The 20,276-nt window shown below is 35.6% G+C and overlaps 2 protein-coding genes across 2 annotated transcripts in view; one reads left to right on the forward strand and one right to left on the reverse strand.

Annotated features, from left to right (window-relative positions):
- The first annotated feature begins 586 nt into the window (after positions 1-586).
- LOC139116200 (heparanase-like) lies at positions 587-13,497 on the forward strand. Its single transcript, XM_070678755.1, has 10 exons — positions 587-828; positions 1,952-2,134; positions 3,163-3,308; positions 4,150-4,323; positions 5,233-5,428; positions 7,211-7,459; positions 8,440-8,551; positions 9,305-9,441; positions 11,167-11,316; positions 12,273-13,497. The coding sequence occupies exons 1-10, from the start codon at positions 626-628 to the stop codon at positions 12,430-12,432; spliced, it is 1,710 nt and encodes a 569-aa protein (XP_070534856.1). The 5' UTR covers positions 587-625; the 3' UTR covers positions 12,433-13,497.
- Positions 13,498-14,013: 516 nt separating this feature from the next.
- LOC139116199 (baculoviral IAP repeat-containing protein 7-like) overlaps positions 14,014-20,276 on the reverse strand; it is a 30,044-nt gene continuing 23,781 nt past the window's right edge. Inside the window, exon 6 of the mRNA XM_070678754.1 lies at positions 14,014-19,590. Coding sequence (XP_070534855.1) covers positions 19,391-19,590 — 200 coding nt within the window. The 3' untranslated portion in view covers positions 14,014-19,390. The remainder of the gene's footprint in view (positions 19,591-20,276) is intronic.

The raw sequence follows: 20,276 nt of genomic DNA on the forward strand, positions 1-20,276 counted from the left end.
ACAGGCAGAAATGAATCTTTATAGTTAGACAAAAATTAATTTGTTGGCTATAACACAACAGTTTATACATACGTATGCCCTGTTTACAAACTCTGAGCATTTCTGTAGTTAATATACTGGGAAAATACTCGAAACATATTATTTACTTCTACTGCACATTTATAGCAAACTTTGCATTACATGACCTGGCCTAGTTGTGTGGGTCCATAGCTGTGGTGTTTTCAGACGGGAGTCCTACCTTTTACGGGCTGATTTTGACTTTTACGAATTTTAACGCCTAACACACCACAGTTATGGACCTACAGCTGGATTCTGGCCTACATTCACAGCTTCTTACTCAAAGCACTTTATTCACAACTTTTCATGTTTAAATTCCTACGCTTACAACTATCCTACAAAAAATGTGACCTCGTCGACATTCAAGCGTCATTGTTTGAAATCAAACAATAAAATGCGAAGTTGAATTGTAAGAACAATCATGGACAACCATGGAACAACCAAGCTACCTCCATGGAACAAAGATCCGAGTTAGAAAACCGAGGGAGTGACTTGGCACATACGACTAAAACTGATTACCGTTGGGGGCGCTTTTCACAGCAAGACGATGCAATTTCTGACATACTAAATGGCTGAATGCATAGCCGATGTAATTTTCGTAGCCGTCGTGTGTCTTGGTGTGATTCCACACTGCACAGCGTGTTTGAGAAATCATGTATTTGAGGCTACCACCACAGGATTTAAACATCATGACCGGAATACTTCAAGTGACAGGACAAATATAGTTTTGACACCAGGAAAGGAACGTGGTTGGTCGGTGTCCATAGTACGGTAAGTTGCGGGTATTTGAAAGTAGACCGGATATGACTACTGTCTTCTGCTTTTCGTTCAACAAGGGGTTTACGGTAATTCTGTCCCAATCTGTGTATAGTTTCGCTCTTTCACGGTAGTTTGGGATTATAAGCTTATAAACCCCGGTCTTAAACATCCCTGGTCCCTTTTGCAAGTACTGTGTGCGTAGAACACTCCAACTTCCAAGCGACAATGATGGTTGACCTCTGACCCTTCACACTGAATCACGGTACACTCACAGGCACTCATTAGCCGGGTAATTAGGTTGCAGTGGCAGGCATATCGCCTACGGGATCAATAGATCGAGCAGAAAATCGATCGATCTTGCAGACTACCCAGCGAATGAGTGCCTGTGAGTACACTGCTTGGATCAGAGTCTATGTGATGAGCAGACTGAATTTTCCATGTTCGAGTCTCCTTTCAACGAACTGCACTAGTGTGTGACTTTGTGAAGATGTAAAGTCTGTTACAAGGTGATCGAGAAAAGAATTCAATTACTCACCAAACTTTGCATAAGCAATCATGATCTAGCAATTGAAAAAGGGACACACTGTTCCAAAAACTCTAATTACTGAAAGATACTGCAATCAGTGTAACACCAACAGTATTGAAGATGAAGTGCACTTTTTATTAGTCTGTCAGAAAATTGAAGTTCAAAGAAAAAACTTTTTCAGTAAAATATTATCTCCCAACTGATAAACCTGAAAATCTGCTTATTTCTCTACTAACAAAACAAGAGTTATCTTTTAATGAACAACTTGCAGATATTTATACTTTATATAAACGAAGAAATACCTATAGTTATATTTACTACTATTATTATACTGTATCACTTTATTTTTATCGGAGAAAAGTTGTAAAATTATTTTTATATTACATTTTCATTGCCACAAATGTGATGTAAATCCTATATTTACAAGCATTAAACAATAAAATATTATTATTCATACAGGTTTGAGTGTGAGCAACATCACTTGAATAATTTGCATTTGTCCTTTGTTCTATGATGCCAACACTCTCACCCCCCCTGCGCACTGAATACTGTTTCTTCTCTGAATGAATTTGATGTCATTATACTGGTTTGATTGTTTTTCTATTTCAGCCCAGGGTTACCAATCAAAGAAAACTATGTTGACCCGACAAAAAGTTTGCAGAGAACAAAAAAGGAGATTGTGTCAGTCGATATTGAGACGAACAAACCAATTGCAATTGTGGACAAGAAGTTCCTCTCAATTGCCATAGATTCAAACATTATCAAAGAAAGGTGGAAAACATTTGACTTTCAGTAAGTGCATTTCAATGAACATAATTATAACATATATATACATATATGTCATGGAAAGAGTTCCTTAAGGCCCCCACCTCAAAATGGTTTTCTTAAGTTGGATATACAACACTTAGTAACCCTAAAACTAACTGTAACACTAATTCTAAACGCCTCCAAAAGGTGTATTTGATGTGAAAGTCCGCAATTAAAGTGATTTCCAGCGGTGGGTTGGGCCTAAAGGAACTCTTGCCTTAGTGTGATGATAGACTCTCCATGCATACATGCAAGAAGGAAGTTGAGCAGGTATAGATATCTAGTTTTGGGTCCATAGCTTTGTGTTTTCATCTGGGATATCTGCCTTTTACGGTCTGATTTTCACTTTTACAATATTCACCCCCATAAACGGCAGAAATCCAGAACACACAGCTATTAGGACCAACAACAAGTAGATATCTGAATACGAGATTTTGATAAATACTGAACAAAACATGCTATTTTCGAATATATAATAACTTTCGATTCATGATGCGACAAAGCAAAACATCCCTGTCACTCTCTCTCTCTCTCTCTCTCTCTCTCTCTCTCTCTCTCTCTCTTTCTTTCTGTTCCAGTATCATGTTGGTGTATCAGCCCTATATTAATGTACATTTTTACCCTATTCCTTCCTTCCTGCCATTGTATCATTTCAAGGTTACATTATTGTATATGACAGAAATGAGAATGCTACTATCATATTACACTGTTACTGATATGTACATGTATTGACCTTCAGTGGCGTATCTCCCATGTTAATTGCATGTGAGTCCTCAGTGATTTTTCTGTGAAATTGTTATAAAATAAATGAATGTGCAGTAGTTGTATCGGCTGCTGTTAATACACCATGGTGCTAATGTTTTGCGCAAGTTACATATTTTGTTGCACGTTATTGTTTAATTGCCTTGGTTTGATTACTACCACCCCAACCCCACCCCCACCCCCAAAACCCAGAACACAACAGATGGAGAGCTGGTTTGGTAAAGGATCTGGAATGCATTTTCTGTCAACAGATCAGAACGACTTCGCACTCTTTCCAAGGCGGTGTCGCCATGTTACTTGCGTGTTGGAGGAACAGAAGAGGACTATCTTATCTTCAACCAAAGTGTCTATCTTGAAGGTCCAAAGCACAAAAATTTCACAAATTTCACGATGACAGGTAGGATCTCAAACTTATCGTTGCTGTTTCATGTATCTACCCAGTCACTGACAACCTCTGTGAGGCAGCCATCACACAATATATACGTACATGACCAATAAGTAAATCTTCATGTACTGTATCTCACAATGAAAGTTTAGAAATTCTACTTTGAGGTAACGGACGGTGTTGCATGGACTATAAACAAATCATACTTGTGTTGATCAATTTTAAATACACAATAGAAAAGGTGTCAACAATGAAAATTTATACACCAGTATGAGCTAAATTTACCCCTGGATTTGCTCAAGTTCATAGTGGCTAGCTCAAATCATTGGGTAAAAACTTTCCATCAATGTTTGCTCCAATGTATCACAAATGTATTGCATTTGATATGATGTCTTAGTCAGCTGTTGTAACAGCAATCAACATTCAAGGTAAAGACTTTTATTTTTTGAAGTCTTCAAATTATCAAAAGTATAATTACCATGGTAACAAACTTTCGATTTGAATTGAGATCTGTATTATTTTGGTGATGTCATTTGAAGAGAACTGACATTTGCTCGTTTAAAAAAGATTAATTCACCATCAGAGCTTGTACTCTCTCACAAACACTCCTTGCAACATATATAAATATACATACATATATATATATATATATATATATATATATATATATATATATATATATATTTTATTTGTTTATGTTTGCTATCCTCCAATACTTAGACAAATTACCACTGCGTACAGACTTAAGTACAAATAAAATTGGCTTGTCATTTCTGATGTCTTGCAAATAAAATACGAGAAACAATATTTTTATTGCAAATTGGCCTGTATGCATATTTGAGTTGTCCCTCAGTTTCAGATTGGGATGGCATCAATCAATTTGCCAGAGATGTTGGATGGACTCTGATATTTGGATTGAATGTTCTGCTACGTCATGAAGACAACACCTGGGATGCCAGTAATGCAAAGGATTTGCTGGATTACACAATCAAACAGAAATATAAAGTTGATTGGGAATTAGGAAATGGTAGGTTTGCCAAATTGCAGAATGGTATAGAGGGAGTCTGTATGAAATATCACACGTATAAATGCTAAATTACATGAAACATGCAGGTGAACATAAGGAAAATTCATCTCCCCGTGGTAGACAGGTCAGGAAGTTAGCATCAGCTTTGTCAATTTCAAATGATGAATTGTATTATCTGAAAAAAGGGATATATTCTTCTTCATTTCGGCATAACTTAATTTATTTAACGTGTGACCTTAAATCTGGTCATGTCTTCAAAGCAAACGCCATGCAGGTACCAATGAGTACAAATTTGAAAATAGTCTGTGTACAGTCTGCTAAAATTGTCATTAAGGCCAAAGTCTGCAGGAAAGAAGGTCAGCAGGGTTGCTGCTGCTCTCCCAAGGATTACTTCATGCAAAGATAACATGAATGTTGCTTTTTTTTAGTTTCAGAGAGATACAAATGTAGTATTTTGTCCTTGGCCTATAGCAAAATCAAACATTTGAGAACGAGTCGTATGTACTTAGTTTTCGGGAAGGTGACCGTGAAAGGTGACTTGACGCTAAGCCAACAACCAAAATTAAGCCTGATCCAGAAAAAGAAACATGCTGCCAAAAGAATCAAGCTTTAGACAACAAAATAAAGACATGTATCATGCACTTTATTACTTATTACTTATATAGTACAGTGCAACTCTAAAGTGTTTCTTCCCAACAAGGAGAACCACGTCAAATACCAATCTCTGTACATGCATGTATATCAAAATAAGATAAAACAAGACAGCATGAAGTTTAAAGATTTGTGACTTCACAAAACCAGCATGTTTAGCAAGGTCATAGAATTTCAACCATAAAATTTGAAAAATGTATGCATACACTCAGTTTTTTTAGCATTTATGTATTCTTGAATCTGATAATTTTTTTGAAGAGCCAAACAGCTTCAACCGTACTGCGGGGAAACCACTTGATGCCAGCCTACTTGCTGAAGATTTCATCTCATTTCGGCAAATCCTGGATAGCAAAGAGGAACTTCGTCATAGTCTCCTAGTAGGCCCGGACACAACAGAACCAAAGCCAAAGACATCCCGTAAACTTGAAGTGCATGCAGGGAAGTATATGGACAAGTAAGTTATTTATTAGTGGTATTTATTATTAGTGAAATGGAGAAGTGGCAAAATGGCGAATTCAGAAAATGACAAATAAACTAACTAAAGAAAGTGATCGATGGAAATATTTTACACAGCATTATAACCATCAAATCAAAGGAGATTACCAGGGCTATGCATCTCTTGTGTCAGGTCACCATATAGTAGCTGGATTTTTATATCAACGACAGCGATATCATCATCTCCTCCTGTTTTGGATTCATATTTGATTTTGAATTTGAGGATTTCACAGGGCAAAGCATGAAATTCAGGTTTCATTTTGATGAAATTCCAATGAAGAAATGTATTTCCTGTTAAAGTTGAATTCCTCAATCCCCAGTTCTTGTATTAGTGGTTGTTGACATTGATTGTTTATGTGATTTTAGTCCTTTGTTCTCCTTTGAAATTTGAGCAATGGTTATTCAATTTACCTTGCGACACAGCCGATAAAAAACCTACCCCTTTAATGGTCTCCTCCCCTTTTACTGAACACTGTTAATTGCAACCCCTGATCACAAGACCACACACTGTTGTTTGTCCATAAACACCGTCTACTGTGTTGACCTTGTCAGAGATTAAATCAGTTAATCATCTTGAGATATACTAATGACCCGAAAGAAAGATCGTTCTTTCACATGGTGAGCATTCATCACAAGACGTTGGACCGACTGACTTGTTACCATGATCAGTATGGTATCTCATTAGGCAAGTCACAGGAAATGAACCACTCCACAGTCTATGCATGGACTATCAGCAGTGTGTGCTCAAGCGACCAGTGGTTGCAATTACAGTGTTAAGTAAAGTACACGGTGATAGAGGATGCATATCTTTATTGGAAATATCACAGATATCATAAGATTCCTGAATTTCATACTTTTTTCCTGTGGCCATTAATGTCTCCATGATTTCTCAATAACTAGCCAGGTATTAATTCCACTGGACCAAGTCCAGGAAGCTTGGCTTCTTCCGTCTGTCTCACACACAGTCATTCTGTCAATCACAGACAAGTTTTTACAATCCAAACAAGGATCAACAGCTTCCAAAATCATTGATCGATGGAGACTGTGTGATTCACGATGATTGTTCTTCAGAGTGGGATGCTATTCAACTGTTCTTGTATCACAGCCCATGCAATGTACCAGTTATCATAGACTGTATTCCATAATATTCTAAATAGAAGTACGATAGAAATATCTACTCTTCATTTGAATCTGTGATTGTAAACCTAACTCTACCCCTCCCCTTCAGTTTATTTTGAACTGTGGTGTTTGGTTCGATACGGTTGGTGTCAAAACAAGCATTCAACATAATGCACAGATTGCGTTAATCCAAGTTGAAATTTTCACTCATTGAACTAAACAATTTTGAAATGAAAATCCATACACGAGAAGCCATTTCAAACGATTTCATTTTTGTTCATTTGAACTCCTCCGGCTGTGGTCAAGTATACAGTACCATCGCGATATCTTCTTCCATCCTAATAATGTATTCTCTAACTTAACAATCAAATTATAGGCAATCTTTGTAAGCCTTAGCTTACAAAGTGCCATTTCTGTTTTGATTGGTACTCTGCCAAAAGAATAGCAAAGTCATCGTCATATGTTTCAATGTTTCCTTGATTCTGGATATTTTTACTTCATTGTCATTGGGAGAATAGCAATTAGTTGGCATGCAAGTCACCTAACATAACATAACAGGTGCAAATTTTGAGATTGATAAAAATTTAGGAATTGAGCAGTATTAAAATCTCCTTTACTTCAGATTCTTGAAATCAGCGGGGAACGTTACAAATGCTACTACTTGGCATCAATATTACGTCGATGGCAGGACAGCAACCTTGGATAATTTCACTGATTACCACATTTTAGAAACCTTGATTCCCCAAATTCAAGAGATGAGAGAAATAGTCGACCAACATCGCCCAGGATCTGATATTTGGTTGGGTGAAACTTCATCAGCGTTTGGTGGTGGTGCTCCAAAGCTATCCAACACATATGCTGCTGGATTCATGTAAGTTTCCTTTGGAAATATACATGTATATGTCACAACAATTATATTGTATGAGAAAAGTATGAATGTTATGAGTATATAAATAATTCATATGCTAGGTCAGAGTCAGAGTATAATTCTGTATTCAGTATACATGTACCCTTAACATCGCTCAACTTTAACAGGACAATAATCGTAGCTGTCAAGGTCAAGGCTTATAATGGATCTGGTGAGAATTGCCAAGGACAGAATTATAGGTACAACACCCAAATACATGATGGCTTCTTTTTGAGTTTTGTAAGGGGTTGTCATTCATAAACATTGACGCCACTAGAAATGTAATTAAAGTCAACTCCCCTTCCTCCCACAAAATGAAACTTCTTAATGCGAAACTGGTTTCAGTAAAACTCTTTTGTATGGAGAATACCAACCTGTCTTCAGTGCACACATTGTGCAAAATCTACCCCCGAATATAGACAAAACAAACTTAATGTCTACATTTTTTCAATGTTTCAGATAGTCTATTATACTCTTTTAGCAGAGTTCAAATTCTGTTTTTTGTTTTATTTAGGTTGTGGTAATCTGTATCCCATTTTTCTCAATGAATGTGGAGTTAGAACAGGGTCAGAGCTATAGAATTACATTTTTAGTTGAGTCAACACAAAACTGTGTCTGTATTGTCATTCTTTCTCATGATGATACCATGCTCTGATTTTTTTTATTTTTATTACAGCAGAATCCTTATTGCGATTATGACAGACAGAAAATGAATTGGGTTTTACCCCTCCCCCTAAACTAAGGAATTAAGTTTCTAGTGCATCAGTTTTTATGATTGGCGGCCAATGTCATATGATCAAAGAATCCATTCTGTACGTAAGGTAGCTTAAAAAGTTTAAAAGAAGATTTCTGTGCATGTTTCAGCCAGCAGAAGAGAAGTTTCATCAACATGGTAAAACGTTTCTCTGCATGGCATTGTTCACCTGATATTTATTCTCTTTCAGGTGGCTTGATAAACTTGGAATATCTGCAATTCATGGTCTCAAGGTTGTCATCAGACAGTCATTCTACAATGGACACTACGCCCTCATTGATGAAGATCTTAATCCTTACCCAGTAGGTGCTGCTTCATTTTGTACTGTTTAATCTGTGTGCACAATGCAATCGTGTGCTATCAAACTGTTTCTTACTCTATATGGCATAGAAAACGACTAAATGTTCTTCCCCTAAGTAAAGTTTGTAAAGATGCATAGTATTAGCCTTGGAAAACACACCACATTGTGTATAGTATGCAATGGTATTAATTACAAATGAATTGTGGTCCGGACTAAATTCTGCTTTCTTTATTTATAAGTGACACAACACGCATACACCCTGTGTTGACAGAAAACAAGCTTATTTCGATACGATTGGAGGTAGAACAAGAAACGCTACAAACAGAAAATATATGGAAAACGCACCAAAAGATATAGATACATGTTTATAGACATAATCAACGTAATGATACTGCCTCTGACTGACTTATTAAATCTAATCCATAAAACCAGCATTCTGTGGAAATTGATTCATTTGCATCATTAATGTGGTGCAAAATCAGGAGTTAAGGCAGCTGAAGATGACAAATCAATGGATCATAATGCTGTGAGTTTTTGCTGTTGCAGTCGTCATGTTATAGGTACTAATCTGCCAACACTGACATTGTGACACACTGTTTTAAATCTGCTAGGAAGGAAGGAAATATGGGATAAGAGTAAAATTTGCCAGTTATGTCACGGACAATTTGCAGATAACGTAACAGATGCCAACCTCAGACCATGTTCATTTAAAATGTATTATACTCAAATTATTTTACACATACTGCTGTAACAGGATTACTGGTTGACCGTTTCATATAAACGCCTTGTTGGTTTCCAAGTACTGGCCTTGCACACTGCCGGTGGGCATGTGAATTTATCCCATGAGAAAGCTGACCCCAACGTGAGAGTATATGCACACTGCGCAAATAGGTATGGGTAATACCATTACTCTAGTAGCATTTCTGATGTAAATCTGAATTTGTTCAATATAAGATGCTTTGGTTAAACTTGCTGTACTCTGACGACCACACATGTGGTTATTTGTCTCATTTTTTAGCAAATTAATAAATCATTTATTGTCCAACAAGTTAATGAATGTTCAGGATTAAATATAATGGTTGAATGTGATCATGAAATATCCTTTCTAAGGAAGTTTGACAGATACTGCAGTCGTTGTTTTCATAATTTGTGAACTCTTGCATCAAAAATACCTCCACTGCACAAAATAAATAACCTGTGGCTATATTCGAAACAAACACGTCGTCAGTGTACTTTAATAGACACCGAGGAAATCTCCGTGTCCAAATTATGGGTTGTTTTTTTCATGCCGAAGACCAAAGGAACGCAATAGCTGTCCGTTGATTTTAATTAGTTATCTATATTAATATGTTAGTCACACTGAAGGATATCTTCACATGCGATGTTTATATGGGTTTGGAAGCTAGTCTGACCCCCAGGTTCAGCTAACGCAATTTTCTTCTTCTATTCACACGACAAGGACAATGTCCGTCACATATAATATTGGCTGTCCTTCCTACCATGTTTGTTAGTCTATATATGGTGTACGGTCTAACAGCCATGATAATACAGTTCATAGTGTCACTGTCACTGACAGATGTCAGACTGGTTTCATCTCACTGTTTGTTGTTGTCCACTTGATAGTGATACCCTTGGAAATTTATTCTGTCAATGTCATTCTTCATGTGACTGATATCGCACCTAATTAATACATGTACGAAGAATTTTTGCCGGCTTCATTTCATTTAAATTTACTTCTTGCTGATTCATTATATCTGATTAATTATTTGAAACTGACATCAAAGAAAAAAAAACGAAACAGTAAAACACAAATGAAAAGGATAAGAAATAATAAGAGATAAATGAAAGGGAAAGTAACAGGAATTCTTTCACTGATTTTGTTCTATGATTGTATCATTCTACCGATATTATCAAATTTTATGTCTCTCAGTAATGATTTTTGACTTGAAAAATAAAGAAACAGTAAATCTGTGGCTCTGTATTCCATTATATCACAAAAGACCATGTTGAAATAGTAAATCTGTGGCTCTGTATTCCATTGTATCACAAAAGACCATGTTGAAATAGTAAATCTGTGGCTCTGTATTCCATTATATCACAATAGACCATGTTGAAATAGTAAATCTGTGGCTCTGTATTCCATTCTATCACAATAGACCATGTTGAAATAGTAAATCTGTGGCTCTGTATTCCATTATATCACAAAAGACCATGTTGAAATAGTAAATCTGTGGCTCTGTATTCCATTATATCACAAAAGACCATGTTGAAATAGTAGATCTGTGGCTCTGTATTCCATTATATCACAAAAGACCATGTTGAAATGTGATTATTGTCTATCACTAATTGTCTTATTCTAAGAACTCAGTTCGCAAGAAATAGTCTTTCACTGATGGCTCTGAATATGAACTTGACCAAGAATAAATTCAAAGAAAAGAAGAAAAAAGAATAATAGGGAAGCATTTTGATGGCGAGTTGTAACTGCGGAAGGGACTATGAAAGAAGAGAATTTTGGAATAGCTTGCATTAATTGTCTTCATTGTCAAAATGCCAACATAATTAGTGAAATAAAGACATTATTCTTTTCACCTTTTCTCGTTTTCATCAAATTTACAGAGCTGTGTACCCTGCAGGATCTGTAACAATGTATGCCATGTCACTACACAAAGATGATACTACTGAAATTAAACTAAGCGGTGAACTTAGTGGTCTGTCAGTGGATGAATATCTTTTGACTTCACATGGTGAGAAAGGTCTTAGGTCACAGTAAGTACGAAATTTGACATTTTTATTTTAATATTCATTTTTACTTGCCATATCCAAACTCTTTCTCTTCAAATCAGGACACTGTTCAACAGTTCTGCTTAATGCTACATTTTTATAAGGCAAAAAGACGGTGTTGTTCAGGGTGATATATTAAAATGAGATCACTTTTTCAATAAGAGTACCTTCTTCCACAGTGAGATCAATTACAGTTTTCAATGGAACTTCTTCCAGGCAAAGAATGTACATTGTTTGTACTCAGAGAAAAAAAAAACTGGACAAAGGCCCAGGCCTGGCCAGCCTTAACCTAGGCGGTTTTCTTTGCCCAGCGTGGCTGTGTACGATTTGAAATTTTGAAAATTGTAATAAATTGATACTCTTAAATTTAATGCAAGAAAGACAAGTGCTAACAGATATGTTGTATCTATGACAACAACAGAAACGAGTGTACTTAAACACACTACTGTTTTAGTACATGGATTATGATACTAATAGGAAAAACAACAGTGGTGACGTCAAAATATTAATATGCCACATACCTAAAAAATTGATGTTGACCATTCGCCTGGCATTCTAGTCTCCACATTATGACATGCACATACAAAAACATGTTATTAGGCAGGTAAAGCTTAACAAATGAAGACGGGCCTCACTTCAACCAATGATATAACGTATATGATACCGCAAGAGCATGAAACGAACTTGCCGACAATTCAGTGATAGGTTGCTTCATGTATACCGCTAGAAATCTTGTGATAATTTGCAAATTGATCATTCTCTTCAGTCTTAACTTGTGAAAAATGCCAGCTTCTTATAGAAACACTGACTGATCAACACAGCTCAAACTCTGGCAAAAAGATGATATCTTCATAGGCACGTCATAGATAATTGCTGTTATTGTAGTTAAGTGAGATTTCTTATTTGCTTTAATCGTTTGATTTGTTTTTCTCACCTTGCAGATCTGTTAATTTGAATGGGGAAAAACTGAAGATGACGCAGAACAACACTCTACCAGAATTGAACCCACGTCATCTACTCCCATCTGACACCATCAACCTTCCTCCATATTCCTTTGGGTTCTATGTAGTATCAGACGCTATGGCAACAGCATGTTTATAACAAATACAGATTCCGTCCCCAACATTTTTTCCCAGATGTCATGACAACATTATGCTTATACAGTTTCTGTCTTGAAGGTTGTCTGATAGACGCATCACGATGTAAGTGCCATGTGTGACGTTTCTGTCACGATCCATATGCCAAACAGTATTCTATTGGTTGATTAGTTTGCCAGCAATCACGATCACAATTGAATGTTGACATGTGAAACTGTTTTCACCTTTGAAATATGTCAGTTTGTGTAACTTGCTATCATAACATTCCTTTTTTCTGAGAATTTCTATCTTTAAAAAACATTCATTGTCACCAGAGCATTGAGAGATTTGCATTGAAAATGAATCACTTCATGGCTTACATTTTGTTGATAACAGTGTACGGTTTTCATAAGTGACCACAACACTGATCCGTACAGAGCCATACAATTTAACAGAAGTGGGACATACAACATAAATGATATGAAAACCTATGTAGGTAGTGCCTAGATACGACACAAGAATTTGAAGATGGACACACTTTAGAAATAGTTTTTGGAATATCAAAAGTGAGGATTTTTGCCCTAAAAATATCCTTCATCCTTCAAGATAACTACTGCTACCATGCTAAACTTTAGATTCTGTGCTTTTTGAAATATATAGCATCTTGGGTTATTCATGTCACCTTTGATTAGAGATATTGAAAAAAGTGTGTTACTTAAGTACACCACCTTAAATACGCCTTCATTTCTCAAACTGAGATTTGGCCTGACTGTACAAACCTTGAAGTGTTTTACTAGATATGATGTCCTGGAGGGGAGGGGAGGGGGCATTTCTGTAAAAATTTACTTGGTACAGCAGGGGAACTTGGAAAAAACATGACAGTGTTAGGAAAAAAATCACCATTCCCCTAACTCCCACAATTTGAATAATTTGAATGCAGCCTTCTGGCTATATACTTTCCACCATCACAGTTTAGTCCAGACACATTGTTTTCTATGGCATATTTGGAGCTCTATGGGGTGATTAATAAGTGCTCATTACATTCCCAGGAGGAAAACAATATTGTTAAATAAAGTTTACCTGCAATACACTGACTGGTTGATGCTCCACTGTTTAAAAAGTTGGCTGTACATTAATGCATTTCACAAAACTATCAGTCAATAAACTATGCAGCCCAAGTGTACATAAGAACAGTAGTCACACTCAGTGCACTCACAGTATGGTACATGCTAGCCAATGGAAAGGTCAAGTATATCAAGGATAAATTTATTCAATGAAATCATCACCGCCCTAGAAATGTATTGAGCATCTGTGGGATGAATGGGTTGAAATTGTATTGAGCAAATGTGTTCATCCAACTTCATCAGTTTTCAATATCAATGACTTTGTTTAGTAAAGGGTAAATCTATAAGATACAGAGTGTCAGCTTTCAAACTGGCATCCCACTCAAACAACTTGATTTGCAGATTGTTGATGTGCCTATACACTGCCGTGACATCTGTTACTGGGCATGTAGAGGTCAATGAAGCTTACAGTGATATGTCTTTTAATCCTGGATTGTATGTAGTCTCAATATATTGAAATATCACATACAGACATCAAAATAATCTGTTTAAGGTAACTTTAATACCTATAAAAAGTGAATTACATACAAATCTGAGTGCCATAGCAACTAATATTAATTTATTAATACCATGAGTTGAAAAGTTTGTCTGAATAATGCTATATCACTATCATACAATAATCTTCTCACTGTAAATCCATTTCCTATGCAGCATTTTCAACCATTTCTCCACATTACTGTGTATGTCAAAAACTATCTTTAAAAATCTCACCTAAATTACTTCACATACATCACATGATATGCTATTACTTGCTATGTATCTTGCCTGACTACTTCCAAAATTCTACAAAACCAGAGATCAACAGTTTAAATGTTCACAGCACTTCATCGGCCAATCATGTTTAGATTTGACGCCATGATTGACTATCATAGAGAAACTCAATGTGTAAAATTCAAACATTCCTTGTTACACCATTGCTTATGGTATGATACTTTTCTTTAATCCTTTTCCTGCCAAGTTCATATTTCACCATCAGGTCAAGTTCAGTAAAACTAGTCAAGCACAATATGTCCCATTTGGTGCATTTTAACAAAAAGTTGAACATTTGAAGGCCCTTGAAATCACAGATACTGTAAACATGATTTTTATGGACCAAAGCTGTTGGAACAGCCCAAGCCAAATGGGTGGAAATACTTATGGTTTAGGCGTAATACCGGTTTTCACTGAGTTGGCTGATGGGAAGTGATACTGTCTTGCAGGGAAAGGGTTAAAATGATAGAGACACTGCAAAACAACCATGATTTGGCACAACTATCAGATACAGCCGGTATACTTGCAAAGAAAACTAAAATTACCTTTTTTGTTGTAAGTTTACATAAATACCATCCATCATACCATGACATATACACACTCAAAAATACACAATAAAATTCTTTTTTGTATTATACACATTCTCTCATTGCAATAAATAGAATTTTCATCTTTTAAAACATAGATGGATTCTAAATACATGACTAATGACTACTACATCCAAGATTGCAAAAATGCTTTTAAGGTAGCTTTCCACCTTTGCAACTTCTTTTCAAATGTGAATTTAGCTGTCAAGTTGTTTATTTCTACCTAAGTATTATATATCATCTGAAAGCTATTTCTATGATTTTTGTTTGTTTGATCAAGTAAATTAATGGGCGATGAATTTTTATGAAGATTTTAGTGAAAGTGTAAAGAAATTGGGTAAACTGATGTTTACGTTTTTGTTTTCGACATCAAATACCCTGATAAAGGTGGAAAGCTACCTTAAAACTAGCTGAGTAACCAATACTGAAAATATGAATGACTGAATACGACTGCCAAACAAAGGGAGGGCTTTGAAAGAGAACAAAAACCACAGATCTGAGATCTTATGTTGAGCAGGAAATAACTAGGCTACTTCCTGGTGCTAGAAATAGCTACCTCAGTGTTATATCTCATACTTTACTTTCAAATTCTAGCAGAGAAATGTTTAATGTACTAATGAAAGGAAAATGTTGAAACATGGTGGAGACAGATTCCATAGGAAATCCGTCAGTGAGGGAATAACCAGACAGTAATGGACTATGCAGTATTATAGAATACTGAACAATCATGAATTATTCACTGGGATTCAATTTTACTACAAATTTAACTCTTCAATGAAATCTGCAAAATGAAAACTCTTTAAAAATGTTTTGTAATGACAGCCAGTGATTCAGAATTTCAATCCCTGTCAAAATGGTTCAAACAGCAACATTGTGAAATGGCACATGAAAATGAATGATTTTACAGTACTTTGTGAGAACTCAATACATCCAATTTTTGCACAGAGACCTGATACATTAATTTACCCAATCAATCATATTCTGTGACTGATTTTGTATGGAATCTATGATCTCATAGATCACTAATATACACTGATTCTCAAATTTCTAAATAAAATAATACAGTATACAAAACAGATTTTTGCCATGTGGTCTGGAAATCAATAGTCTATCCTATCTGTTCATTTCCATTTCTGGAAATTATGCGTCTGTGTCACAGCATAAGTGATTTTTCTAAAAATTGCTTATTGACTGTGAAAGTACACCAAACACCATTGATTTCAGTCACTGTGACAAAGAGGTTCTAGACAGATTCTAGAAAAAAGGATAGATTCTACATTGGACAAAGAGAGAACACTTTGTCCTTGATCATTGTTTGATTGTTTATGATGAAGCAATTCACTGTTGCCTCATAACCTCTGCTGGGTATGTTCTTAATAGCACCATGGAGTGAGCTGGACATGTTTCAAATTGTAAGTGTCATTAGAGTTATCAACCCATGTCTCACATGAAATACATTGACACAATGGCATGACCATAGCTTTCTGTATAATGCATTTGGCATTGGAGTCAGTGTCAACACAAACATTTGAACATTGACCATAAAATATATATGTGCAGATTTACAGATGCCTCTCTTTGTTGACATGCATGCAAGCTGACATGTCAAGAAATGAAAAAATGAAAGTCACTAAAAATTAAGTTTTTCAACATGGAAATGTGCTACTGATATTGCAGTTGAAACAATCAATGTCAATGAAGCAATGCTCTTTCTTTGTGGATAGTAAAGTTTGAAGTATGCCCTCTATTGACCAAAGAAGCAGTGCTTTGATGCTGGTAACACTTTTGGTATACAGATAATTTTCCATTGTGCATTGTTACTTATGATTGTTACACAATGGTTGATGTCATCAGTGTTAGATGAAGTTAGTATGAAAGGACCACTAGCAGTAACTTGATGATTTTTTCACTATTTTTGTTTTACATGCCAATTGCAAGTTTTTGTTCTATTCCCAAAAGCAGCAAAGGGAGTGGTAGGGCTACGGATCCGCAGCAAGATGAAAGACTTCCTCTTAACCCTTTTCCTGCCAAGTCCATATTCACCATCAGGTCAAGGTGGTTGAAATTAATGAAACACAACATATTCCATAAGTTGTATTTTAACATAATACTGTACATTTGAAGGCTGTTGAGAACATAAATACTGTAAACTTGATTTTTTTTTACTAAAGATGCTATAACAGACCAAGCCAAGTGGGTGAAAATACGTCATGTTTTGGCTCAATACCACTTTTTACTGACTTGGCTGATGGGGAAGTGATACTGTCTGGCAGGAAAAGGGTTAAGTTTGTCAGCACAGCGTCTGTACGGTACATATAAATTGCATCCACTTGTCAACAATAATAATGCGGTCTATACCTTTACAGTCAAAGCTGACAAGATCAACACTGTGTATCTCAACATGCTTTGAGACTAGAACAAGAAACTGACAAAGATGACATTAAAAGACAAAAATGGCAAATGATCATCAAAATGTGCAGCTACTGGCCCTTTAACTATTAAGTGATAAAAACACACCACTAAATTTGTTTCTTTGCATTACATGATTTTGTCATTTTGTGTATTTTATTTTTTTTATTGTTTTTATCGAATCATCACTTAATTGTACCAAGTTTTGACATGGGGTTGTGTCCTAAATCTGACTACAATTTGGGAAAGAAAAACAGTGGTTTCAAGATACAAGAGTACAACAAACTGAGTATTTCATTGCTGTCAGGAAAAACAAGTTGAATGTTCATACTAAAAAATAGGATGTTTATTTGAAGAAAAGCCACCAGGGCCCTATGGAAACACAATACGCATCTGGATAGCAAAAAATACTGGTATGAAGAGATTTTAAAATCCTAACCTAATAGTCCCAGATGTACTGATGTGACTTGACTTTTATTGTGTTGAACTCAATTAAAAAGCATAAAAATATTAAAAACTTATATTGCAATCTCACACAATTTTCATATCATTGTAAGACTTTCCTGAACAATACAGATCTGAATGAAAAATTATCACAGGACAGTTAATGCAATCACTGCAAATAATTGAAGCCTATAGGCTTTTGACAAAATGTCACTTGAAATCAATTCTATCACAAAAGGAGTAACGTAAAGATCTTTTCTCGTCCTAAATACAGTCAATTTCAATACTTTAATAATTCTTAGACAAGAGTCTGTATACATTTCTAAGACATGAACAAATGAATAGTTTTCAAAAGGTTGCCCTGTCATGCTATAACTCTTTTCAGCTTTTGATTTTTTGAAATCTGCATTTATTCATATTACTGCATGCCTGTGGTACTCTGGGTATGACAACCTTGGTAATACTGCAAGCTGAGTTGTGGCAAACTGTAACATGAACTACATTTATGAACAGCCAACATTATCAGGCAGCTGATAATTGGGAAGAAGCATATATGAAAACTGTTACATTGTGATACAAGTATACACTTCCTGATTACATAGCAACATTACAGTGACATAAAACAGTCACTGACAATATGTAAAGGGCTAAGTACAGAACTCAATGAGTATACAATTTATGATCATCCTCAGAGGTTGGCATGTGGACATATTAAATTCAACATTCCTATTTTGCAGTTGCAACATTGCTGTGATTTGAAAATTCACCAATAATGCAAAAATTGGTTCAATACTTCCTTAACAAACAGAAAACACTACTTCATCAGTGAAGTGCAAAGTAAACGGATATATTTTACAAAGCAATCAGACTATAACTTTCTTCAGAATCATGTCATCCATACTGCAGGATCCCACTTTACGCCTGATTTCAAATGACATTGTAGCCGTATATTACATGTATGTACAATGGTGTAAAACTCAACATTGTTGATAAGGTATCCCAAACCATAATGCACCTTACATTTGGAAGTGAGTTTTATTATTCATGGAAGCTGCAAATACTGTTTGTTCCTTCATTTTGGAAAGGATGGATAACGGTGCAAAGCTTTCAGATCGTTGAAAATTTTAATACACTGACAGCTGTTCCTGCTAATTTAAAATTAAAAGTTTCAATCCAGTGTGTCCAAAGCAATGGCACCACGGTAGCAAATATTATCATTTGGAAATTTGTATCTCAATTTCAGAATTTTTTTCAAATGTTGCAGGACCTCAGAAAGTATTCCCTTACTGTAACAGTATTCATGAAAACACAAAAGTTATTCCAATTTGTTCCTTGTATTTGTACTTTAAATAACAGTATCAACCATTTCAAATTTTATTCACTGAGATTAATCTTATGATACATTTAGGTACACAAAAACTGCCCTAGGGTATACCCTAACTCAGCTGTTAATTGATATGTGTATATGCCTTCCACACACACTATATTGTAAATCTACATAATGACTTCACATCAACTGTATGTACAGGTGTCAGTAACTCAGCATTTGAACAACGATGCCATACCACAGAAGACAATAGCTAGAAAAGCTATACACAAACACATTACAGGTAAATATCAGAAGAGGCAATAATTACATTCCAATTGGAAGTTGAATCAGTCATTTCTTTTATGATAGGTATGCACGGATGGCACTTCGAATCTGCTTTCTACATAGTGGGCACTTCTTCAGTTTAGTTGAACAGGTATCACAAACCACAAGATGCCCACAAGGCTGGAACAGAATACACCTGTCCTTGTCCATACATATCTTACACTTCCTTTCTTCCAAAAGCTCTTCATACTTGACTTGTTCATTTGTAGCACCACCTGTGGCAACAGAAATGTTATGTTTATGTCTAGATTTGTCAGTGCATTGTATTGAGTTTGTGATTATTTCATATTTCAATGAGTCATGTTTCATTTGGAAGGTCTTGTACATCACAAATATTGATCATATCATAGTTATATACAATCCTATGAAATTTTTCTTTGTTTGACGTAATCTAATATGAATGTTTTTTTGAGAAGCCATGTAACTTACAGCCGAAGCTTAGAAACTATAAAGCTCCTATAACAATACGAATATACAATGACGTTAAACAAAAGACACTTTTATAGGATTATGTATTTATCACATAGACAGTGTTTGTATTTTTGTTGGATGTGGTTGATGAATATATTTCAGCAGGTTACAAAATATTTAGGTGATCTGCATTATATTTACCGGGACTACTTTCTGTTCCATAAGTAAAATGGCCCATCACCATGGAGATATGCAAATGAACTACAGAGTACTTTCAGTCATAAATCTGACCAAGGTGAAATTTTGATACATGGCATGCCATTCTGAGGACCGTTCAATAGCAAGCAGACAAATACATTGCTAGCCATGACTGTGTCTGTGTCTCCGTCACCAGTGTCAACACGCCGATGTTTACACCTTGCAGTCCTACACTTTGCAATGTCAAATATCCCCTTACATCAATACTTTAAAAATTCTGATGCTTTCAAAC

Source organism: Ptychodera flava, chromosome 17 (genome assembly GCF_041260155.1).
Source record: "Ptychodera flava strain L36383 chromosome 17, AS_Pfla_20210202, whole genome shotgun sequence".
In the NCBI taxonomy this organism is placed as follows: domain Eukaryota; kingdom Metazoa; phylum Hemichordata; class Enteropneusta; family Ptychoderidae; genus Ptychodera; species Ptychodera flava.